We start from the raw sequence: 23476 nt of genomic DNA, 5'->3' as shown, positions 1-23476 counted from the left end.
TATATGTTTGATTTTAGATGATCAAAATGAAATTCATGCAAATAACTACAGTTCAAATAAAATACAACTGACTGAAATTACTGTCTTTTGACCATTTAGATCAGCTCTGTAAAAGATCTGATGTGATAAAATACAAATTAGTCGAAAAAAAAAGAATAGAATTAGGGCTGCCTGTCTAAACGTAGCCATGGAGCAATACATTTGTAAAGGGTCGGCATTAGGACCCCTACATGAACTGTGCGCGGTATGCTCTTCTACACGTATGTGATCATGTGTCAGCAAGCCACTCATGCTCAAAGCAGTCAGAACCCCCTTATAATCAGAACAGAGACCAGCTGATAGGCTCCCCACCACCATATCAACATGGATTGCGGAATTGTTACATCGAAAATAGTCATTTTGCTTCTAAGTTTAATATTTTGGGTAAGTGTTTGGTTGACTTTCTGTTGCTCCTTTGATTTCTGTGTCGACTTCTTTCCACTGATCTAAATTCCTCTATGGTGAGCAGTTTTTGGTGAAACGAAACCTCTGGTTGGGCAATGGACATGGTAGGTTGTTGAATGTTATGGCCTGTACGGTATCTAATATCGATTTCAAATCGTGATTAAATAATGTGCATGACTTATTGAACATTACCAACAGGTTAGAGGAAGGAATTATTCTTCTTGGTTTGTATTTATGTGTAAATTTCAACATCTCCTTACTCGCAGTATACTCATTCTCAAAAGTCTCTGAAGTGGACCTACTTCCAGGTGCATATCAACACAGCCTGGTCTCATAAACGAGATATAGTAAACGTAAATCCGGGACATCCAAATTTGTATGATATGTTACCTTTGGTATGGTTACATAAGGCAAAAACGAAAGTAGGGTGGTTGGTTGGCGGGAAGGGTGGGTACGAAAGTCTAGCAACCTACAGTCTGTGGTTCTTTTTTATTTTTTCCACGCATTTGAGGCACATGTTCCTGGAAGGATTAGGGGGTGGTGGTGGTGGAGTGTGTGCGTTCTACTCGGGGTGGGCTGGTGGTGGATCTCATGACTGAGGACTCATTTGTGAGCGAAAACGGGTCATGTGCCCTGGAGCTTTGAATCTAAAGGAATATTAGGCAATGAGCAGCTCACCACCTGATCACAAAAATGTGGAGACAGTGGTCAGGTGAACAAAACCAAAGCATGGATTCCTGTCTTACCTTGTCCTTAGACTGCTTACAGGGTAAGGAAACCAATATGTAATGTGGATGAAATGTTCATTTAAACTCTGAATAAACCTCCAGTGGGTTTGAGAGAAAGAAAGCTAAAGAGAACTGCTAAAGGCAGTCACCAAGGGCATTCTGAATCCCTTGTTTTTGACAAATCTACCTCTTTAGATACCTTGTGCAATAACCAAGTATTCAATGATTTTTCTAGAGAGATGACTTCTATATGACCTGAGAGTTGACTATATACACTGCAATTCGTAGGACAATTCTGCAGCTGTATGAGTTGGCCTCACCCATGTTGCGTCCCAATTGTCCACCCTCCTCCTGAAGAGTGCGCTTTCATACTTTGTGAAATGGATTTAACAATGGTGGAAGCTCCCTTCAGCCAATGCTTACACCAATCCTATGCTTTTAAATCCATGATTGGGAGTGTGCACGTGCACAAATCTGGCGACGTGTGGAAAATAGGCAACACTACCTTGATTCGCTGTATAAAATGCTCATGTTGTTGTGTTCTTCACTCTAGGCTGCGGGGGGTGCCCTTGTCTATGTAGGCTCTTATGTGATCAAGAGCTACAGCAACTTTGACAACTTCCTGCAGGATAAGTACACTTTCATCTCGGCAGGCATCATCATACCTGTGGGAGTGGTGATGTTCATCATCGGGACTGTGGGCTGCTACGCCACCCTGAGAGAATCCAAAGTGGGCCTTAGCTTTGTGAGTATAAGCCTCAGACACCTTGGTGATGGTGAAAGGGGAGACTGGTGGTGCAGCCAGCCAGGCCTTTTGTAATAACACTGGTGTGTGTGTGTGTGTGTGTGTGTGTGCCAAATGGCACCCTATGTCCTACATATGGAATAGGGTGCCATTTGGGAGGCATACACTGCAGGGTTGGGGTCAATTCTATTAGAATTGCGGTCAATTCAGGTCATACACTGTAATTCCAAGTCTCTTCAATGCTTTTCAATTCATTTTTTTAATTGTAATTGTTTACATTTGGAATTGACCCCAACCCTGATACATTGTACGCTCTTTGTGTTGAAGTCCTGCTGCTGCTCCCCTTGTTCTCGTTCTCCTTGCTGATTTATTGTCTCTCCCTCTCGTTCCAGTTCCTGCTGGTTATCCTGGCTATCTTTGCAGCAGAGGTTGCTGCTCTAGTGTATGGGATCATCTACCAAAGAAGGGTGAGTGAATTCCACATTTGTCTCTTTAGGTTACAATAAAATAATACACTACGTATTCAATTTGTGTAGGTGTATTACATGTGTGGAGTATCAGCGCAGTATTTGAAAAGACAGATTTAGGTTTGTATACCTCATCTTTACAGATAAAAGGGGACTTGGAGCGGTCAATGAGTGATGTGTTCCTGAAGTATGATGGTCAGAACTCTGACACCCATGCTGTGGATTACTTGCAGTCTCAGGTCAGTATCATGCCATCTCTGAGCGAGCAGGGGCTTACTAGGATTGAAACCGAGATTCTCAATGTGCGACTACTTCCTGTAAATAGGCCGACCTCATGGAGAAATTTGCCACTCTCCCGTTGATGGTGGTCTGAGTCTTTGTTGCGGGAGTTACAAGAAGAAATCGCATGTTCAGTCTCTCGATTTTTAAACCTCTCTGGTGCTAGGAAGCACCGGTTGGAACCAATAATGTATACACTAGATTGCTGATGCTGTCTATGTATTGGCTAATGAGAGGTTTTGAAGACACCGGTCAACCGTGTTGGTACTCCTCAGAAGGCGCAGTCCCCCATAGGTATAAGCAGGTTGGCATTTATTGAGATGACTCGTGTACTGGAGGCAGCTCTGCAGAGTGGTCACTAGCTGGCAGAGCCACAGTCATAAAATCTGATTTGAACTGTAACCCTAAACTTAACCACACTGCTAACCCTAATGTCCTAAATTAAGATCAAAAAGGGAATTTTTGTTTTCATCCATTTTTATGATATGGCCAATTTTAACTTTGCAGCTGGCCTATCTAGTGGAAACTGCTCTGTTCTGCATCCAGGGCAAGACCCATGACAATACATGTCAACCTGCTAGGAATTCATAGAATTCTACTGTATTTCAATAAAATGTCTCAAGGACAGAATTACATGCATTTAAGTATTTATTTTGTTTGTTGACGGTAACATTAGTACTCTCTAAAAAATTATACATTAAGGAAAATGCATTAAAAATACATTTTTAGCTCTCATAATATGTTATAAAATGATGCATTAAGATGTCTGTAATATAATAAATGTGGCAAAAACGAATGTAGACATTAATAAATGCATTTCTGTAGCTTTTTTTACAATGGTGGGGGAGCACTAAAATGGAAGTTGAGTGGCTTTAAAACCGTGCCTATTTTGTGTGTGTGTATATACTGTATAAATAATTGGCTTGCACAAAGATTACATGATACAGGAAACTAGACTTTTGCCAGCTTGGAGCTGGTTTAGGACCTATAAATAAGTCTACACATGAACCACATTAAGTCGCTATGATATGAAACTACCAAGCATTCTTCTTCTCTCTGTATACAGTTGCAGTGCTGTGGAGTGCAGACCTACCTGAACTGGACCACCAACCCCTGGTACAGCAGCATTAACAACGCTGTGCCCGTCTCCTGTTGTAAAGGGAACAACACCGAGTGTACAGGCAAACTGGACCAGCTAGACCTGCTCAATACCCGGGTATGGATCAATTCAGTAAACGTCTAACTAATGCTACCTCTTAAGCTAATTTAACTCGCTGGGGAGACGTAGCCTTTAGGCAGAGATCTAGGATCAGTTTGTCCTCCCCAAAACCTTACTTAACAAAAATGAAAAGGATGACTGGCCTTTGATCAATTTTCGATAGTCTGTCTTATTCATATCAAATAAAATTGTCTTAGTCACATGTGCCGAATACAACAGGTGTAGACCTTAAAGTGAAATGCTTACTTACAAGCCCTTAACCAACAATGCAGTTAAAAATTAAAATTACCTAAAAAAACAACATTATAAAAGTAACATAATTAAAGAGCAGCAGTAAAATAACAATAGCAAGGTTATATACAGGGTACAGATGTACCGGTACAGATTCAATGTGTGGGGGCACCGGTGTCAAGGTAATTGAGGTAATATGTACATGTAGGTAGTTATTAAAGTGACTATGCATAGATAATAACAGAGTAGCAGCAGTATAAAAGGGATGGGGGGGTTCGCCATTTGTTTAGATGTTCAGGAGTCTTATGGCTTGGGGGTAGTAGCTGTTTGGAAGCCTCTTGGACCTAGACTTGGTGCACCGGGTACCTCTTGCCATGCGGTAGCAGAGAGAACTGTCTATGACTAGGGTGGCTGGAGTCTTTGACAATTTTAAGGGCCTTCCTATGACACCGCCTGGTATAGAGTGATGTACTGGGCCATACGCACTACCCGCTGTAGTGCCTTGCGGTCGGAGGCAGTTACCATACCAGGCAGTGATGCAACCCGTCAGGATGCTTTCGATGGTGCAACTGTAGAACCTTTTTGAGGATCTGAGGACCCATGCCAAATCTTTTCGGTCTCCTGAAGGGGAATAGGTTTTGTTGTGCCCTCTTCACGACTGTCTTGGTGTGCTTGGACCATGTTAGTTTGTTGGTGACGTGGACACCAAGGAACTTGAAGCTCTCAACCTGCTCATCTACAGCCCCGTCCATGAGAATGGGGACGTGCTCGGTCCTCCTTTTCCTGTAATCCACAATAATTTCCTTAGTCTTGATCACATTGAGGGAGAGGTTGTTGTCCTGGCACTACACGGCCAGGTCTCTGACCTCCTCTCTATATGCTGTCTCGTCGTTGATCATTGGCAAACTTAATGATGGTGTTCGAATTGTGCCTGGCCTTGCAGTCATGAGTGTACAGGAGGGGACTGAGCACGCACCCCTGAGGGGCTCCCGTGTTGAGGATCAGTGTGGCGGATGTGTTGTTTACCTCCCTTTACCATTTGGGGGCGGCCCGTCAGGAAGTCCAGGATCCAGTTGCAGAGGGAGGTGTTTAGTTCCAGGGTCCTTAGCTTAGTGATGAGCTTTGAGGGCACTATGGTGTTGAACGCTGAGCTGTAGTCAATGAATATCATTCTCACATAGGTATCCCTTTTTCTCCCCAATTTCGTGGTATCCAATTGTTATTTTTTAGTAGCTACTATCTTGTCTCATCGCTACAACTCCCATACGGGCTCGGGAGAGACGAAGGTTGAAAGTCATGCGTCCTCCGATACACAACCCAACCAAGCCGCACTGCTTCTTAACACAGCGCCATCCAACCCGTGCACCTTGGCAACCTTGGTTAGCACGCACTGCGCCCGGCCCGCCACAGGAGTCGCTGGTGCGCGTTGAGACAAGGATTTCCCTACCGGCCAAACCCTCCCTAACCCGGACGACGCTAGGCCAATTGTGCGTCGCCCCACAGACCTCCCGGTCGCGGCCGGTTACGACAGAGCCTGGGCGCGAACCCAGAGTCTCTGGTGGCACAGCTGGCGCTGCAATACAGCGCCCTAAAACACTGCGCCACCCGGGAGGCAGGTGTTTCTTTTGTCCAGGTTTGAAAGGGCAGTGTGGAGTGAAACAGAGATTGCATCACCTGTGGATCTGTTAGAATGTTGTGCAAATTGGAGTGGGTCTAGGGTTTCTGGGATAATGGTGTTGATGTGAGCCATGACCAGCCTTTCAAAGCACCTCGTGAGTGCTAATGGTCAATAGTCAATTAGGTTACCTTAGTGTTCTTGGGTGGTCTGCTTGAAACATGTTGGTATTACAGACTTAGACAGGGAGATATTGAAAATGTCAGTGAAGACACTTGCCAGTTGGTCAGCGCATGCTCATAGTATGTGTCGTAATTCATCTGGCCCTGCGGCCTTGTGAATGTTGACCTGTTTAAAGGTCTTGCTCACATCGGCTGAGGAGAGCGTGATCATTTCTACCATTTTTCTGTATTTATATTTGTTAGTCCTTACTCTCGTGTGTGTGTGTGTGTGTGTAACTCTAGGGTTGTGAGGGTATGCTGGAACAGCTCCTTCAGGATGTGATGAGTTATGCCTTGCTGGTCATCCTTGGATTTGCCATCTTCAAGGTACTGTACCTGGCTGTCCTCTGACTTAACATTTCATTTATTATGTTGCATTTCCAATATCAGGCTTTGCACCGGTGTTTGGCCTGAAGCTACATGCTTCCACCCCAAAATTGGGGATAGTGGGACTTTTCTGAGATGTGTGAATCTACTTTAATCTTTGGTGCCAGACAATTTACTCTGTACTGGATGTACTGAATTTTACTGCATTTCTTTGTCCTTTCCTTTCAGATTTTCGGGACACTCAGTGTGTGTGTGATCACGTGTAAAGTCAGACGAGGTGGCTACCAGTCCCTGGATGCCTGATCCTGTTGGCTTGAAGTATACTTCTGAGGCTTGTCTTGCACTCTCTCCTGGCCCCTGACTCCTCTCCCCTTTCTCCAGCACTGAGACAATAGAGCCTTAGGACTTATGTTCCCCACTCCAAGATTTTAGCAACCTTTCAGGAACATTCTTACAGTTTTCATTCAGCATTCTTATGTAGTTGTCAGCCCACCAAATGTTGGGCAAACCACTCAACATTTGAAGCATTGGAAACCACAAGATGCCTTTTTTTTAAAGATAGTTGCAAATAGGAATTACCACTCAAACTTTTAAACAATGGAAGTTGGTTTTGTAATTTCCTGCTGTGCATACTGAAAAAAATAAGAAAGGGTTTGCTCAGTGACATCAGTATATGGGGTACACTCCATTTTAAAGAGGCAATCTGGGACTCAAACAATAACAATGTAACCATTCTCAAATTCAGACGGATCTATGGATACAGAGACTAACCATATATTAGATCAAAATGAATGTTTTCCTTAAAAATAAAAAAGTGGTAGTGTTTGTTTACAATCACATTGTTTACAAACAATGGAGTAAAAGGCTTATATTTTGGGTTCTGATGGGGTAAGACAGTTTAACTAAGCTCATGAGGCTTTTAAGTAATATTTTTCAATAATCAATTGCTATATATCATTAATTTGTTGACCAAAAATGTATGTGCCACTCCCAGATTGCCCCTTTTTTTAAGGCTTGAAATGTTATGTTGAAACGGCCAAGGACGTTAAGACTTCAATACGTCAGGGTAGTAGGCTCTGTTTAATCAAGACTGGATTGTCTTGGATATACAGTATTATTACGTTACGAAAGGACTGTCAAGATTATTTGGGAAATTATTTGATAAAACTAAGGGACAGTTTGAAATGTACTAGAGGGTGGGGGGGGTGTCATAAAGAAAATGCACCCCCCTCCACAAAGTAAAAATATTTTCAAATGACCTTCCTCTTGTACTGCTAAAAAAAAAAAAAACAAAAAAAAATTTGCACACTGCCTACTCAGAGTTAACTCAAAATAATGTTTATGACCACAAATAATAACTGTAGTGACCCTGTGTTTATAAGCGTGGATATTGACTTTGCCACTTGAGCATGCTTTTGTGGCACTGTCGATGCCACACAGGGCTACAGGCCTTGAAGGTTGAGTGTTTGTCGACCAACACGGACTAGCTCCCTGCCTGTTTCATTAGGGCTTACACTATGATCGGAGCCAGCTGCAGACCATGATCAACAAGAGGAATCATTTTTTTAAAACATTTTGATGTCATATTTCTCATTATATTAAAATATATGGAATGAATTTTCCACCGACAGGTTTCTGTGCCAATGCACCACACAACCAATAAACAAAGCATACCGACTTTGGGCGTTTCAGTATCATGGTTTGCATTTTCAACACCGCAGTAAATACTGTCAATCTCGACAAACAGAAAATAAATCCCTCCCTACCTTGTAGGCCTATGGAGAATCAAAAAGTTGGCTTGACAATCTCAGAATGTCATTAAACATTTTGGCGTTTTGTAACATGTCTCTTTCCATTTGTCAATTGGCTGTTGCACATTTTGGATTAATTTATTTTATTTGGCAGTAAAAAAGTGACCCGGGTTGCAATGTGGTCCCTATTTTTACACAACTACATATACACTTACATAGATGCAGGCAAAAGGTTATACTTTTCACACATTAGCCAGCTTTAAAAAAAATTAAAACAATTTTTTAGAAGTGTTTATTGTTGGTATGGCTTTGAGTTGCTGTGGTATTTTGTTCCACTCAATAACACTGGTATATTAAAAAGTGTTCTCACCAGATAGACTTTTAGAGGTATTTTGTTCCACTCAATAACGCTGGTATATTAAAAAGTGTTCTCACCAGATAGACTTTTAGATTTAAAACAATGAATATTAGAGTGTCTGGCTCTGGTATTATGCTGGTGGACATATCTAACAAATGAAAAATGTGGTACCTGGGGAAGAGTCTGATAATTGGTCCAGACTGTGGTCCCCCTCAAAATAATCACAGCCAGCCTGCTTAAAATGCTTGACCTCCAGATGAGTATGAGGGGGGGGGGGTTAAGTACAATTCTTACAAAGTTGTTTGCCACTGGAGTAGTGCACTTGCCAGAGTCTAGGGTGTCAATTGCATCCAATTGGGGAAAGATTTTCATGCACATTTTATAAAATCTGCATAAAAACAATATGCGCATTTTCCCATCAGAGTTGTTTTTCTATCTAATTGACTTGTTGCTGATAAGTCTTTGCGTAAATACGTAGTGCACGTAACAAATAAATGTTGCGGTTAAATTCCCATGTACCAAAATAAAAAACTACAAGTTAAATGGGTTTCCATTGCATTTTTAACTCTTGGCCTTGTTTTGTCACATTTTTTTTTGCATAGGTATAGCGAAAGTGCCTACTCTGGTATCGCAGATACATTGAGGGTACATGATTATTATGGACGAAAGTGTGAGAATTGTTATTTGTCAAATGGCAGTCTAGCATCGATCATCATAGAAAGACCTTTGATATTTATTGAAAGGAGCATCAAACTCATCACCTTGCATTTTCACCACCACCCTGTGAAGTTCATCATCATTTATTTAAGCTGTAGCCTAATAAACTCCATGCTTTCCCGAGTCGTACTGGGAGACGACACAACATATCATGTGACTACAAGTTTATTTCAATATGATGGTTATTATTATATCAGTATTTGCGCATAAGAGTTTCTACCGCCATTTTTCGCATAATACATTTTACACACAAACAGATCCCACCTTGTTTAGTGTATTTTATTTTGTCTACATTTTTATCCAACATGTGTTTTACTTGCATAAAAAGTTTTGTTGAAAACCTGGTTAATGTTGAGGATGCTGGAATTCTATTTTCCTGCAGGAGACTTTTGAAGTAGCCTAATCAGATTAAAGCATTGTGACTGGTTGTGTTTATGCCACATATAAAAGGTCATACATTTTAAAAGTTCAATGACAAATATTTTGACTATAACGAAGCTTTAGGTTCGAGGTGAGCGAGGAATAGCCGCATTAAGCTTGCGTTAAGCTTTCCTGAATAACTGGGCCTGCCAGGAGCATATGACACATTCACATCTCAGCGTTATTCAAATGACATTTCCACTGCAGCCTAGAGTTTAATTTTGTACTCACCTGAAAACAATAATGCCATTGCATTGTAGTGTTGTTGGCTAGTCTAGCTAGGATAATTGTATTGTCCCCAAACAAGATCAGTAGGGGAGTTCTTTCATGTCCAATGATGCAGCTGGCCTCCCCGCTGCCATCAGCTATTCCTGTTTGTCCTGAGAATTGATGCTGCGTTGAATGCTTTTATGTGTGGTATGATTGCTAGTTAGACCATTGCAAATCTGGACTAACGACCCACCTAGCACTAGGTGCCACTGAATGGTGGCTAGAGGGCAGGATAGACAGACTAACTATATTGACCGGTGGTATAGTAAAAGTTAGCACCTGGAAAAGCGTAGCGCATAAGGGAAGTACCAAAACACCTTGATATCGGGTAGGCGCATGCAAGCAGGACATTTGGCTGGAATGGAAGAAATTGTATAGGCTAGTGAAACCTGCAAAATCGTGAATGGAAAAAATGCACTGTGCCCAAATTCAGAGAAGTTGTAGGCATTGAGTGTAGTGGTTCTCTTGGTTAGGGACTTTAAAAAAAAAAGGTGTTTGTAAATGCACAAGATAGCATATTAATACTTGACGGGAATTCCAATTCTAATTAGAGTATATGCACTGAACAAAAATATAAATGCAAGATGTAAAGTGTTGTTCCCATGTTTCATGAGCTGAACTAAATTAAAGGGTCCCAGAAATGTTCCACAAGAACAAATCGGCCTCACAACCGCAGACCACGTGTAACCACGCCAGCCCAGGATCTCCACATCCGGCTTCTTCCCCTGCGGGATCGTCTAAGACCAGACACCCGGTCAGCTGATGAAACAGGAGTATTTCTGTCCAATAAATACTTTTTGTGGGGGGAAAATATTCTGATTGGCTGCGCCCCTGCCCAGTTATGTGAAATCTATAGATTAGGGCCGAATGAATTTATTTCAGTTGACTGATTTCCTTATCTGAACTGTAACTGAAATTGTTTCATGTTGCAATTATATTTTTGTTCCATATAGTTTATTTTTGCCACACACCTAGTTCTTAGGTCCAAACTGATAGGAACCCAGGTCATTCAGAAAAGAGGGCGACACTTGTTTAGGAACATATTTGAAAAAGACGCATGCAAATCAGTGGAGGCTGTTGAAGGGTGGACAGCTCATAATAATGATTGGAACAGAGCAAATGGAATGGTATCACACACATGGAAACCATGTGTTTAATATTTGATACCATTCCACTGATTCCACTCCAGCCATTACCACGAGCCCGTCCTCCCCAATTAAAGTGCCACCAACCTCCTGTGGTGTAAATGCTCAAGATAGGATGTTAATATTTGACAATAATTCCCTATGCACTTCTAAGTAGAGTATATACAAAGATAGGGCCCCATGCATCATTCTGTAAGTTAAAATGTTTTATGTCTTTATTTAACCACGAAAGACCCTTGAGGTTATATTGCATTCATAACCAAATGGGGAGGTGGTATTTACTGTACAACAACTTGTCTATCATCCCTGAGCTCCAACTTTTCCAACATGCTGACTTCTGACGTCACCTACTAAAGAAATTACCTCGATAACAGTATTTTCAGCAGTTAATTGTAACAAAACATTTGTAAAAAGCAATCTATTAAGATTTTAAAACGCCACCATTTGTTTAAGACCTTAGAAAGGCAGGGTAGAATAGATATAGGTCTGTAGCAGTTTGGGTCTAGAGTGTCTCCCCATTTGAAGAGGGGGAAGACCGTGGCAGCTTTCCAATCTTTGGGAATCTAAGACGATACGAAAGAGAGGTTGAACAGGCTAGTAATAGTGGTTGCAATCATTTCGGCAGATAATTTAAGAAAGAGAGGGTCCAGATTGTCTAGCCCGGCAGGGGTCCAAATTTGTAGTGGTCCAGATTTTGCTGCTCTTTCAGAACATCAGCTATCTGGATTTGGGTGAAGGAGAAGTGGGGGAAGTTTGGGCGAGTTACTGTCAGGAGCGCAGGCCTGTTGACGGGGGTATGGGTAGCTAGTAGAAAAACCAGTAGAAAAATGCTTATTATTTATCGGTAGTGACTGTGTTTCCTAGCCTCAGTGCAGTGGGCAGCTGGGAGGACGTGCTCTTATTCTCCATGGACTTTACAGTGTCCCAGAACTTTTTTGAAATTGTACTACATGATGCAAATTTTTGTTTGAAAAAGCTAGCAAATAAAAGGTATGATAACTTTTAGCTCAATGCATGATATGGGGGAGAATGTCATGGTTTGTCTGTCTAACTTTGTAATAGCTTGTCAATGTAATCTGAAGTTTTCAGTGTTACCTACTCTAGTAAAAACACTACACGTTGTTCTGCTGCTGTATGCATTGTGTGTCTGCACAAGGACATGACGCCATTTCAAATTGTTGAGAGGCCTGGCTTTCTGAGGCTGAAGGTTGCCGTGCCTCACTACAAAGTGCCATCACAAGCATTATTTTCCAAGACTGAAATCCCAAACCTGTACAACGAGGTTAAAGCTGATGTTGGAAAAAGTCTGTCTCAAGGCACGAGGTCAGCAGTTTGCTGCAACTACTGACCTCTGGACTAGTGAAAGCGGGGGTGGTCAACCTCCTGGGGATCTGCCTTTTTACTGAAGTGGCTGGGAAATGACCGACAACACAGCTCTTAGCTCCCTCAGTAGATGCCTACTGGAGAACTTATTTGTATGGCTTTTAATCTTTTTAAATGAATTTATCTTATTAACACTTTGTTCTAGCTAGCTATTTGTGTAGGTAGCTATCAAGTAAACGCAATCAGCTTCACTATCCATTACCTCACCCCAGACTGGCAACTGGAATCAAACTGCCAGAAAACACAGTTCTTCCCAGAAGATCACTCGGCTCACAACATCAGAATATTTTGAGGATATGCTGGGGGATCAACAAGAAAGACCTGGTCTGCATAACCACAGACAACGCAACAAACATCATCAAGGCTTTTGAAGAGTTCCTAGATCTGTGGCTTGGGTGCTTTGGCCATCATTTGAACCTGGCCATCTCAAAGGCTCTGAAAATACAGAGCATTGACACAGCAGTCAAGGCCTGCCGTCATCTGGTCCAAGGCTTCTCACAGAGCTGGAAGAGAAGGAGAGAACTGAGAGAAAAAGCAAGCTGCCCTCATGCCACAGAAAGCTCTGATCCATGATGTGGTGACCCGGTGGGGATCGACACAAGATGCTTGAGCGTTTCCTCAGCCAACAGCAGCCAGTCTGTGTGACACAGGCTGGAGAAAGAGGATCATGGCGTCTGATGCCCAAGGATGCCGACATAAGTATCATGGACCAACTGTGCCAGCTCCTTGAACCTCTGAGCAGGTTTACAGATGCCTCAGAGACACGAGTGACACTGTCAGCCATCAAGTCTGTCCTGTACCACATCACACGTGATGTTCTGGTGGAAAACGATACGGAGCCATCCCTGACCAAGGAGATGAAAAGGGTACGGATCCATCCCTATCCAAGGAGATGAAAAGGATACGGAGCCATCCCTGACCAAGGAGATGAAAAGGGTAATGAGAGAAGACCTTAACAAATACACAGAGAAGGCAAAAAGTCTTGCACACGGCTTGTTTCATTGACCCCCGCTTCAAAAGGAGCTTTTTAGATGGGCCAGAGGCTGCAAAAATTGACACTGACAGCTGTGTCCAGGAGGCCTTGAAGCTGGCAGCTGCACAAGTCAGGGAAGAACCACAAAGCACCAGCAGGACCTATAACACCCCCACAGCGGCATTGTGGGGAATTGGGAGGGGAAAGGCCTGGCTGGGTTGCTGAGATAGATTACCTCAACAAAGCAGCAGAGGCGAAGAGGGTCAGATTCTGACCACCCCAGAAGACTAGAGTGGAAGAAGAGATTAAGGTCTATCTGTCTCTGCCACCCATTCCAGCAGAAGAGGATCCACTGGTGTGATGGAGGGGCCATGTATCAGAGCTGCCTCACCTTGCCAGGGTTGCCAGGAAGCTTTTGTGCATCCCAGCAACCAGTGTGCCATCAAAGAGAGTGTTCAGTGCCAGCAGGCATTGTCTCGCCTCGCAGATTACTACTTAAACCGGACAAAGTAAATATGCTGACAGTTTTACATTTCAATCTCAAGGGAACAAAAATGCAGACATACAGGATGTTAGGCCAGCAGCACCTTATTTCTTTATGAAGGAGAGAACGCATATACAATCAGTGCTGTTCATTTGATTTGTTTACATATTTTGTGTTGTTCATGTCAACACCTGCACATTGGATTTGTTTACGTATCAAATCAAACTAAAATACAATATCAATAACGATGCTATATACAGAGGGTACCGAGTCAGTGTGCGGGGTACAGGCTCACCGTCGCTGGGGGTACAAACTCACCGTCGCTGGACCAGACAGGACTTGCAAAAAGTGCTCTTCACTGACGAGTCGCGGTTTTGTCTCACCAGGGATGATGGTCGGATTCGCGTTTATCGTCGAAGGAATGAGCGTTACACCGAGGCCTGTACTCTGGAGCGGGATCGATTTGGAGGTGGAGGGTCCGTCATGGTCTGGGGTGGTGTGTCACAGCATCATTGGACTGAGCTTGTTGTCATTGCAGGCAATCTCAACGTTGTGCGTTACAGGGAAGACATCCTCCTCCCTCATGTGGTACCCTTCCTGCAGGCTCATCCTGACATGACCCTCCAGCATGACAATGCCACCAGCCATACTGCTCATTCTGTGCGTGATTTCCTGCAAGACAGGAATGTCAGTGTTCTGCAATGGCCAGAGAAGAGCCTGGATCACAATCCCATTGAGCACATCTGGGACCTGTTGGATCGGAGGGTGATGGCTAGGGCCATTCCCCCCATAAATTTGCAGGTGCCTTGGTGGACGAGTGGGGTAACATCTCACAGCAAGAACTGGCAAATCTGGTGCAGTCCATGAGGAGGAGATGTACTGCAGTACTTAGCATCTGGTGTAGCCACCAGCTACATTGACTATTACTGTTAACCCCCCTTGTTCACACATTCATTTCTGTTCATCACATGTCTGTGGAACTTGTTCAGTTTGTCTCAGTTGTTGAATCTTATGTTCATACAAATATTTACACATGTTAAGTTTGCTGAAAATAAAACGCAGTTGACTGAGAGGATGTTTCTTTTTTTGCTGAGTTTATATCTCAAATGTAAGCTGAAGCAAAAACACGCATTAGAAAAGGAGCACACGGAATTGCAAGCTAGGAAAGAAAAGTTGGCCATGGAACGGCAAAAAGGGCCGGTGACAGTCACACACACTCAAAGGTTCAAACCTCAAACGTAAACACAGTTGTTCACACACACTTTTCATCATGCAGGAAGCTCTGACAGGGTTTGTGCAGAAGGAACCAAGGATGTATCCTTGGACAAAGAACACCCTCCCGCTGACAGTGCCCTGGGAGTTCAAGGGTGCATTAAAAAGATGCTGGCAAGCAGTGTTGGTACCAGCAAAGAAACGTCTGATGTCAAGCAATGGAGTCAATGTAACAGAAGTCTGACAGATGCTGTTTTACTGAAACCCAAAGCTCAGAGCATCTTCCTCACAGGACAAGGAATGACCTAGACCTTCAGTCAAACTCAATTTCACCTCATTTCACACAGACATCCACGAAAACAAAAATAACCCACCTAAGCTGGGTAAGGAATGGAAAAATAACTCTTAACAAACCAGGACAAAGGGGTTTAATTGCTAAAGATAAGCAGGAATGTGAATGTCAGAAGAGACAGCTCCACATACAAGTCAAACCCAAAGCAAAAACAATGAAAGTCTTAGAATAAGAGAGAATGAAAGATGGAACAGGAAGTTAATGCCAGAAGAAGCAACCATCCTGTACCAAAAAACACTTACTAGAACTAAGACTTGATTGAAAGACTTTAAGACACTGAACAACTACATGACTGACCTGGCATACCAGTTTGTCTGTTCCTGTAAGAACCGACACCAAAGATGAGAAGCATGTACGTGGAGTTGAACATTTAATGAACGGACATGGAACAAGACAGGAGCAGAGTCAGAACAAGGGGAACAAAATTACATGACGACAATAATGCTGAAGCGGGGAACAGAGCTGGGGAACAGACAGATATAGTGGAGGTAACAACACAGGTGATTGAGTCCAGGTGAGTTCAATGAATCGTTGATGCACGTGACTAGGGAGGCAGGTGTGCGTAATTATGGAGGCAGGAGTGCGTAATACTGGGTAGCCTGGCGCCCTGGAGCGCCAAGGAGGGAGAGCGGGAGCAGGCATGACAGTTCCAGTCTTAACCTTTCTTTCTCCCTTTCCTTTCAGCTCAAGAACACACTTATACCATGCACACGTTTTTACGTAAAGCTCAATCATGCACATGTACACGAAGAGACACTCATGCACTCGTTCGTACATGAAGATCAATACATGCACTTGGATACGAATAACTCACACAAACTCAGTACACTGTGTATAGTATATTATGTCATTTTCTTTTGAGCTACTTATTAAAACTGAAGTTGTTTTATTGTTTAGCTTCATGCTGTCACAATGATGGTCGGTGTTTTAAGAGACATTTTGTATGTATAAAAGAAAATATAGAATGTTTTTTTTCTCGAGAAGCTGTTTATTTGCATGGAACATCCCTTTACTGCTATTGTGACACCTGGTGGCCATCGTTTGGGTTTACTTGTAGGACAGCATTTTAAGGGGTTATGGGTAAAGATGGTGTCGTGGACCGAGACACACTGGAGTGGCCACTGTTCATAGAGAGTGAGGCGAGGTGAAGGAAGCATGGAAATGTCTGAGAGAGCCAGACTTGTAAATTGTGCCAAGGAACAGAAGTTGGGTTTTGGAGAAATGCCATCAGTGCGTGCTCTGCGAGCAATGCAGTGGATGAAGGCGCGTCCAGAGCGGGGTGAACAGATAGACGTGGTTATGGACCACGAGGAAGAAGAGTCTAGTGTAGTGGGAAGATGTGTGTTGAGGAATAATGGCACCAGACATGATAAAGAAGAATCTGGACAAATAGGAGTGACATTTTTGGAGAAAGTGGACCCTTGACTTTTGATGGATCCATTTGTGGTTTCAGGGTGTGTGGGAAAGGAGTTTGGTGCAGTTGAATCAGTGACGGTAACTGTCGTGGACATGTGATGTTTGTTTCTTCTGACCTGAGGGAGCAAGCATCATGTAACTTGGGTCAAGATCTGTTTCTTGCTTTGCTCCTAGGAACAGGGCACCATTCAATGGAGTGATTTCTAGGGTAGTGTGGAAGTGGGGTGATCGAAATGTAAAATTCCTGGTGTTGGTGACGCCAGTCGTTTGGTGCGATGCAGACCCGGGGGAGCGTGGTGAAACAGAGGTGTCACTGTTTTGTCTGGTAGAGTCTCTGACTCAAAAGGACTATGTCATGTTAGCATATATCAGTTATCCTGTTTGAGCTTTTGTGCAGACTCCACTGTTCTGTTTCAGGGGCAACGTTTATGGTCATGTTGCCGTAGTGTTTAGGGGGATTCCAAGATGTGGGAAGTGTGCAGGAGGGCATTGGACAGAGGATTGTGTATAAAGTTGTGTGGGTCAACTGTAGGGGTGCCCATGTTGCTGGGGATTGGAAGTGTCCAGTGCAAGTAAGGCAGGTTGTTGTCATATGCTGAGGCATTTAAGAAAATAGAGGATAGGTCAAGAGTGAAGGATCCTGAGAGGATTCCAGTGAGTAGTAGATTTGTGCCAGCACAGACGGAGGGCAACGAGTGATTTATGCTTCAGTAAGGTTGGCTTCTTAGCGTGCATAGCAATGGTCATCAACTATACCGCAGAAATGGGAATGTGTAATATAAAAATACTATACTGGATGAAATGTTGGGAACCATCAATTGTGCATGCACAATCCTACCTTTGTCTATATGCTCATGAGCAGTTGGACATTTTTTTTGTGATTCAGTTGGAGCAAGTGATTTCTCAGCCCCTTTTAGGCTCATACACACACCAGAAACAAACAGTAATTGGACATCATTAGGAAGAGGAACCTGCTCAGAGACCAGGAGTGAGAGAGAGAGAGAAAATGGAAATGGAAAATGGAAATGGAAATATTTCACTTTAATTAGTTGTAAATGCAAAAGCCCTCAAAAAAAGGCACACCACACTAGCAGAATACTGTTGTACAACAGGATCTGTGTACGTTTGGCAAAACTTAACATTGCATAGGCATTACTCCAAGGTAGGGGGAATAAGGTAAGTAGAAAAAGTATGTTTCCTGAAGAAAATGTGTACTTGCTTTAGCTGTCTTAAAGAAATGTTAATGCATTAACATATGTAGCTATATGTAATTACATTAACATATGTAGCTATATAAAATGTTAAAGTTCTTACCAGTGTTTTCCAAGGAAAGTGGTTAACCCTTTAAGGTAATTGCACTTTTGAAAAAAGAAAAATCTTAAGCTACATAGAACAAGGTAACTCTTGTAGGCATAGTCTGGGTGCCCCTACAATCTAATAAGGACTGTATCCTACAGGCCTATAACATATTATTCATATTTCCCAATATGACATATGCATTTTAAGGGGAGCGAGATGTTCAGTGTGCGTGAAAACGTGGTTAATAGCGCACTGACTGCTCTCAGGATTCCCCTCCACTGAAATTGGATGACACCTCACCTCCATGACGACTCCTTCCATGAGAGCTCCTCCCCACCCCATTGATAATCTGGGCTCCCAACATCCACTGTGAGGCAGCTGTTGAGGGGTTTCGGCAGCCCAAAGAACAGGTGTAGGGTGACGTTGTCTCTTGACACTGATCTTGGGTCAGTTAAGTGTTTTCTTGACTAATGTTTAGAGTAGGATTGGGGAGGGGAAGCTGATTCTAAATCTGTACCTAGGGAAAACTCCCCCCTCGACAGAGCGGATGGGGCTAGGGCCTCTATTTCTTGTCCTTATGAGACCAGTAGGTCACTCTAGATGCTCAACTCATGATGTCCTTGAGATGAAATCCAGTATACAAAACATTAGGAACACCTGCTCTTTAAATGAGACTGACCAGGTGAAAGCTATGATCCCACATTGATGTCACCTGTTAAATCCACTTCAATCAGTGTAAATGAAGAGGAGGCCGGTTAAAGAAGGATTTTTAAGCCTTGATACATGGATTGTGTGTGTGCCATTTAGAGGGTTAATGGGCAAGACAAAGGATGTAGGTGTCAGGCTTAAGTGGGTCAAGAACTGCACCGCTGATGGTTTTTCACGCTCAACAGTTTCCCATTTAAACTGTGGTAAGCGTTGGAGTCAACATGGGCCAGCATCCCTGTGAAATGCTTTCAACACTTTGTAGAGTCCATGCCCCAACGAATTGAGGCTGTTCTGGGAGCAAAAGGGGTTGCAACTCAATATTAGGAGTTATTCAGTTACATTCTGGACTTGTGTTCCTTCCTGGTGTAACTGAATGGTGGGCTGTGTGTGGTCTAAGTGAGATCATATGAGAACCATGAGTGACACTTCTGTTCTTGGTGGAATTGGGTTTGGATTAAGGAGACACATAGCCATTGCATAGCGTGCAAACATAAACCATTCCGTAATTAAAATTTGTTAGATATAGCTAGGCTATATCAGAGAAGAGGTTTTTCTGCTAGGGCTGTGGGATGGCGCTTCAGCAGGTGTCAGAGACAGTGATTGACAGCTGCGAACGTGACGTCATATCGGGGGGCGCCGTGGTGGAGTTTGTGTTTTAGAAGAGGTTGCAACGCTCGGTGTGGGAAGTGTCGAAAGGAAGAGAGCAGCACTCAATAATTCATAGTGTAGCCTTCACCAGCCTGTGCGCAGACTACCGGAACAGATATCCTCGTATCCTATTCCTAAATAAATACTTTTTTGCAATTAGCGGATACCTACAGTAACCACAATCTTGGGCACAGTCCCGCTGACCGATTCCATACTTTCTTTTTGACAGTCAAATAGACTAGGATTATTGTCGAAAACACGCATAGATTCTTTTTTTCCCCCTTCCCATCTCTTGCGACAGTCTGCGATGTTCATCCTAGCATATGCTGTGTGGTGAGTGCTCTCGCTGTGTTGTGATATCTTGCTTGTGCCTTTCTAGTTTTCAATGGATGGGCCGATAGATAAAGATAACGCTACGCTCGCTGAGCAAAAGGCTGGCCACTGGCCATGTTCATCAGAGGTTTTCACGTCCCAAGACATTTGGGAATGACACTTTTACTGAATCTTTTCTTTTCACCTTTCGAGGTTTTGAATGTTTCTTGTTGCGATAAGGGCGTTACAATGTAGCCGCCACCACCACACACAATGATGCATTGTGCTACAGTAGCCTAGCCTATAACCACCGAAAATACACTACATGACCAAAAGTATGTGGACACCTGCTCGTCGAACATCTCATTCCAAAATGGGCATTGATAGGCAGTTGGTCTCCCATTTGCTGCCAACAGCTTCCACTCTTCTGGGAAGGCTTTCCACGAAATGATGGATCATTGCTGCGGGGACTTGCTTCCGTTCAGCCACAAGAGCATTAGTGAGGTTGGGCAATTAGGCCTGGCTCACAGTCGGTTCCAATTCATCCCAAAAGGTGTTCGATGGAGTTGAGGTCATTTCTGTATGGACCTGGCATTGTGCACGGGGCGTTGTCATACTGAAACAGTAAAGGGGCTTCCCCAAACTGTTGCCATAAAGTTGGTAGCACAGAATCGTCTAGAATGAACTAAGGGGCTTAGCCCGAACCATGAAAAACAGCCCCAGACCATTATTCCTTGCCCATCAAACTTTATAGTTGGCGCTATGCATTGGGGCAGGTAGCGTTCTTCTGGCATCCGCCAAACCAGATTTGTCCATCTGACTGCCTGATGGTGAAGCATGATTCATCACTCCAGAGAATGCGTTTCCACTGCTCCAGAGACCAATGGCTGCGAGCTTTCTACCACTCCAGCCAATGCTTGGCATTGCGGCATGGTGATCTTAGGCTTGTGTGCGGCTGCTCGGCCATGGAAACATATTTCATGAAGCTCCCGATGAACAGTTCTTGTGCCGATGTTGCTTCCAGAGGGAAGTTTGGAACTCGGTAGTGAGTGTTGCAACCGGGGACAGATGATTTTTTTACGCGCTTCAGCACTTGACGGTCCCGTTCTGTGAGTTTGTGTGGCCTACCACTTTGCGGCTGAGCCATTGTTGCTCCTAGATGTTTCCACTTCACAATAACAGCACTTACAGTTGACCGGGGCAGAAATTTGACAAACTGACTAGTTGGTAAGGTGGCATCCTATGACGGTGCCACGTTGAAAGTCACTGAGCTCTTCAGTAAAGCCATTCTACTGCCAATGTTTGTCTATGGAGATTGCATGGCTGTATGCTTTATACACCTGTCAGCAACGGGTGTGGCGGAAATAGCTGAATCCACTAATTTGAAGGGGTGTCCACATACTTTTGTGTGTGTCTGTTATTGTGCTGTGATATTTGTACCCCAGTAATTGCCTAGTACACCTTGTTATAATTATATATCTAACCATTAAGTCATTTTAATGTTAAAAATAGACATTAGAATGTGGTAATGTCTAGATTGTTCTTCCACTGGACTATGGTATGCAATAGAGGGGCTCTGACATCCCATATAAGCATCAGGTAGGCCTATACATAAGCTATGCTATCTGTTCCTTGCATCTATTATATTAGGTAGGGATAACATGACACCAAGTAGGAGTTCTGTGTGAATGAGAGGCAAAAAAAGTGAATTGTGTGTTATCACCATGCAGACCACATTAAAATGCAGCAGGTAGGATATCATCTTTGTATTTCATGCATAACTTGCTTCATCTCCCCCCTCTGTCGCAGAAGCAGCAGGTGGCAATGGTGGCAAACGGCAGTATCCAGAGTCCAGGGGGAGGCAGGGCCAGGCTACAGCTCTAGCCACAGGCTGAGGGATTCCATGGACACTCATTAACTCAATGCCACAAAACCGGGATTGAGTGGGAAGTTTGGGAATATCGGCCAGGGGAGGACTGAGTGGGCGGGTCACTAACTGACTGATAGACTGCTATGGAAGGAGCGAGATCCACTAGAATCTCTGTGAATGTAACTCTCGGCTCATTTCCCCAGGGGGAGTTGAGCTGGGATCGCTCAGCTAGGATTAGAAACCAGTGCCGAGTGTCTGCCTCTGCCATCCCATGCTTCTATCTGTAGCAGGCACAGTTGGGGTGTTGCTATGGCAACACTTGCCCTGCACCGGGGTGTAGAGTTGTCTCATCACTTGCTCTACTATCTCTGATACCTGAGGTAGATGGAACAAGCTTGACTACTGTACACGTTGTTATATTCACTTTGTTGAAGAGTGATACACTTGAAATTCTATGGGGCCTATTCCAGGAAAAGCAATCAAATCCATGCATGTTAATCTCTGCTATTATAAAACACATTTCTATTTGAAATAATGACCATTTTACAGATTTGGATTATTTACTTATGTTTATGTATGACTCTAGTTCCTTTTATTTGATTTGTCAAATCATGTACCATCCTTTCAGATTTTTTTACCTCGTAATGCAATAACTGGTGGAGGTCACAGGAGCCATGGCCAAACAGGACTCCCCACTGTTCCTCCACGGCTTTGACCTGGGGGATGTCTTCATAGACCCCCAGCCCCTGGGCAGCGGGACCACTGGTCTGGTTCTGTCTGCTGTGGACAAGCGCAGCGGCCAACGGGTGGCTGTGAAGAAGCTGGTGATGCGTGACGTGGTCAGCGTGAAGCACGCCCTGCGGGAGGTCAAGATCACGCGCCGCCTGCAGCACGAGAACGTGGTGCGCGTGCACGAGGTGTTGGGCCCCTATGGCCGCCCGCTTCATCGCGACCCAGCCCAGCTGAGCGCCCTGTACATCGTCCAGGAGTGCATGGAGATGGACCTAGCTCACCTGCTGGAGCAGGGGCCACTTCCTAGCGGGCACACCACTCTGCTCTTCTACCAGCTCCTTCGAGGACTTAAGTTCATCCACTCAGCCAACGTGCTGCACCGCGACCTCAAACCAGCCAACATCTTCCTCAACACAGACCAGTTACTGCTCAAGATTGGCGACTTTGGCCTGGCCAGAATCGTTGACCCACACTACTCCCATAAGGTGAGACTATAGTTAAAGTGGGCTGCAGTTAGAAGGGAACAGCTAGCTCGGGATCAGTATTCATGAAGCATCAGAGTAGGAGTTCTGGTCTAGGATCAGGTCCCAGCTGTCCGTGTTGTATTCATTATCTGAAATGCAAAATGTATCCTAGATCAGCACTCTTAAGACGCTTCATGAGTCAGGGCCCAGGATTGTTTTCCTAACCATGTGACCTGACCAGAAAAAGCTTAGTCCTTAGTGCTAGGGAAAAACTCCTGTCCTACATATAAGGCGGAGACATAAAAAAACGACAATTGTACTGCATTTCCAAACGATACAGCATTCTACCCATATTAAGATGCCTCTTTGTGCATGCTTCTGTGTGGTCGTGGTGCGTGTATGAATATATCCTTGCACCAAGTCACATGCATCGACTCTGTTGCCTTGTGTAGACTTTGATGATTCTCTGCTTTGCATAAATTGAAATGACTACATTATCATCCATCTATAGCTAGTGCTAGAGACGCGCTTTCATAACGTAACCCGATCTAAGTTACCCAGTAATCAAATTGAATGATTTCCCTGTCTGTTTTTTTGGGGGGATAAGCATTCTGGGAGATTCATGTGACAATGGACTGATTTATTGTACTGCTTTATTATTGTGGTGGAACACTGTAACACTAGTA

The 23476-nt window shown here is 43.7% G+C and overlaps 2 protein-coding genes across 3 annotated transcripts in view; both read left to right on the top strand.

The window, feature by feature from the left end:
* The first annotated feature begins 257 nt into the window (after positions 1–257).
* Positions 258–8928, top strand: LOC112263408 (tetraspanin-36). 2 transcript variants are annotated; one of them, XR_006084699.1, is made up of 8 exons: positions 258–423; positions 1726–1917; positions 2310–2384; positions 2528–2623; positions 3730–3879; positions 6193–6276; positions 6505–8349; positions 8415–8928. XR_006084699.1 is itself a non-coding variant. In XM_024439583.2 (7 exons), exons 1-7 carry the CDS (start codon positions 364–366, stop codon positions 6577–6579), a joined length of 732 nt encoding a protein of 243 aa, XP_024295351.1. In that variant the 5' UTR covers positions 258–363; the 3' UTR covers positions 6580–8928. The 2 variants fall into 2 exon arrangements, 1 of the variants encoding a protein (XP_024295351.1); XM_024439583.2 differs by having other exon boundaries at positions 6505–8928.
* A 10393-nt stretch (positions 8929–19321) lies between these two features.
* Positions 19322–23476, top strand: part of LOC112263407 (mitogen-activated protein kinase 4-like) — a 30430-nt gene continuing 26275 nt past the window's right edge. Inside the window, exons 1-3 of the mRNA XM_042330706.1 lie at positions 19322–19745; positions 21534–21974; positions 22223–22811. Of these exons, the coding sequence (XP_042186640.1) occupies positions 22269–22811 (543 nt within the window). The 5' untranslated portion in view covers positions 19322–19745; positions 21534–21974; positions 22223–22268. The remainder of the gene's footprint in view (positions 19746–21533; positions 21975–22222; positions 22812–23476) is intronic.

Source organism: Oncorhynchus tshawytscha, linkage group LG12, assembly GCF_018296145.1.
Source record: "Oncorhynchus tshawytscha isolate Ot180627B linkage group LG12, Otsh_v2.0, whole genome shotgun sequence".
In the NCBI taxonomy this organism is placed as follows: domain Eukaryota; kingdom Metazoa; phylum Chordata; class Actinopteri; order Salmoniformes; family Salmonidae; genus Oncorhynchus; species Oncorhynchus tshawytscha.
This window is presented reverse-complemented; position numbering and strand designations above follow the sequence as displayed.

What these genes read in the sequence shown, in the direction of transcription:
- LOC112263408 (XM_024439583.2), top strand. Translation starts at nt 364, where the DNA reads ATGGATTGCGGAATTGTTACATCGAAAATAGTCATTTTGCTTCTAAGT. An exon ending in TTCTAAGTTTAATATTTTGG is followed by an intron (nt 424 to 1,725) that starts GTAAGTGTTTGG and finishes TCTTCACTCTAG; the next exon opens with GCTGCGGGGGGTGCCCTTGT. An exon ending in TTGGATTTGCCATCTTCAAG is followed by an intron (nt 6,277 to 6,504) that starts GTACTGTACCTG and finishes CTTTCCTTTCAG; the next exon opens with ATTTTCGGGACACTCAGTGT.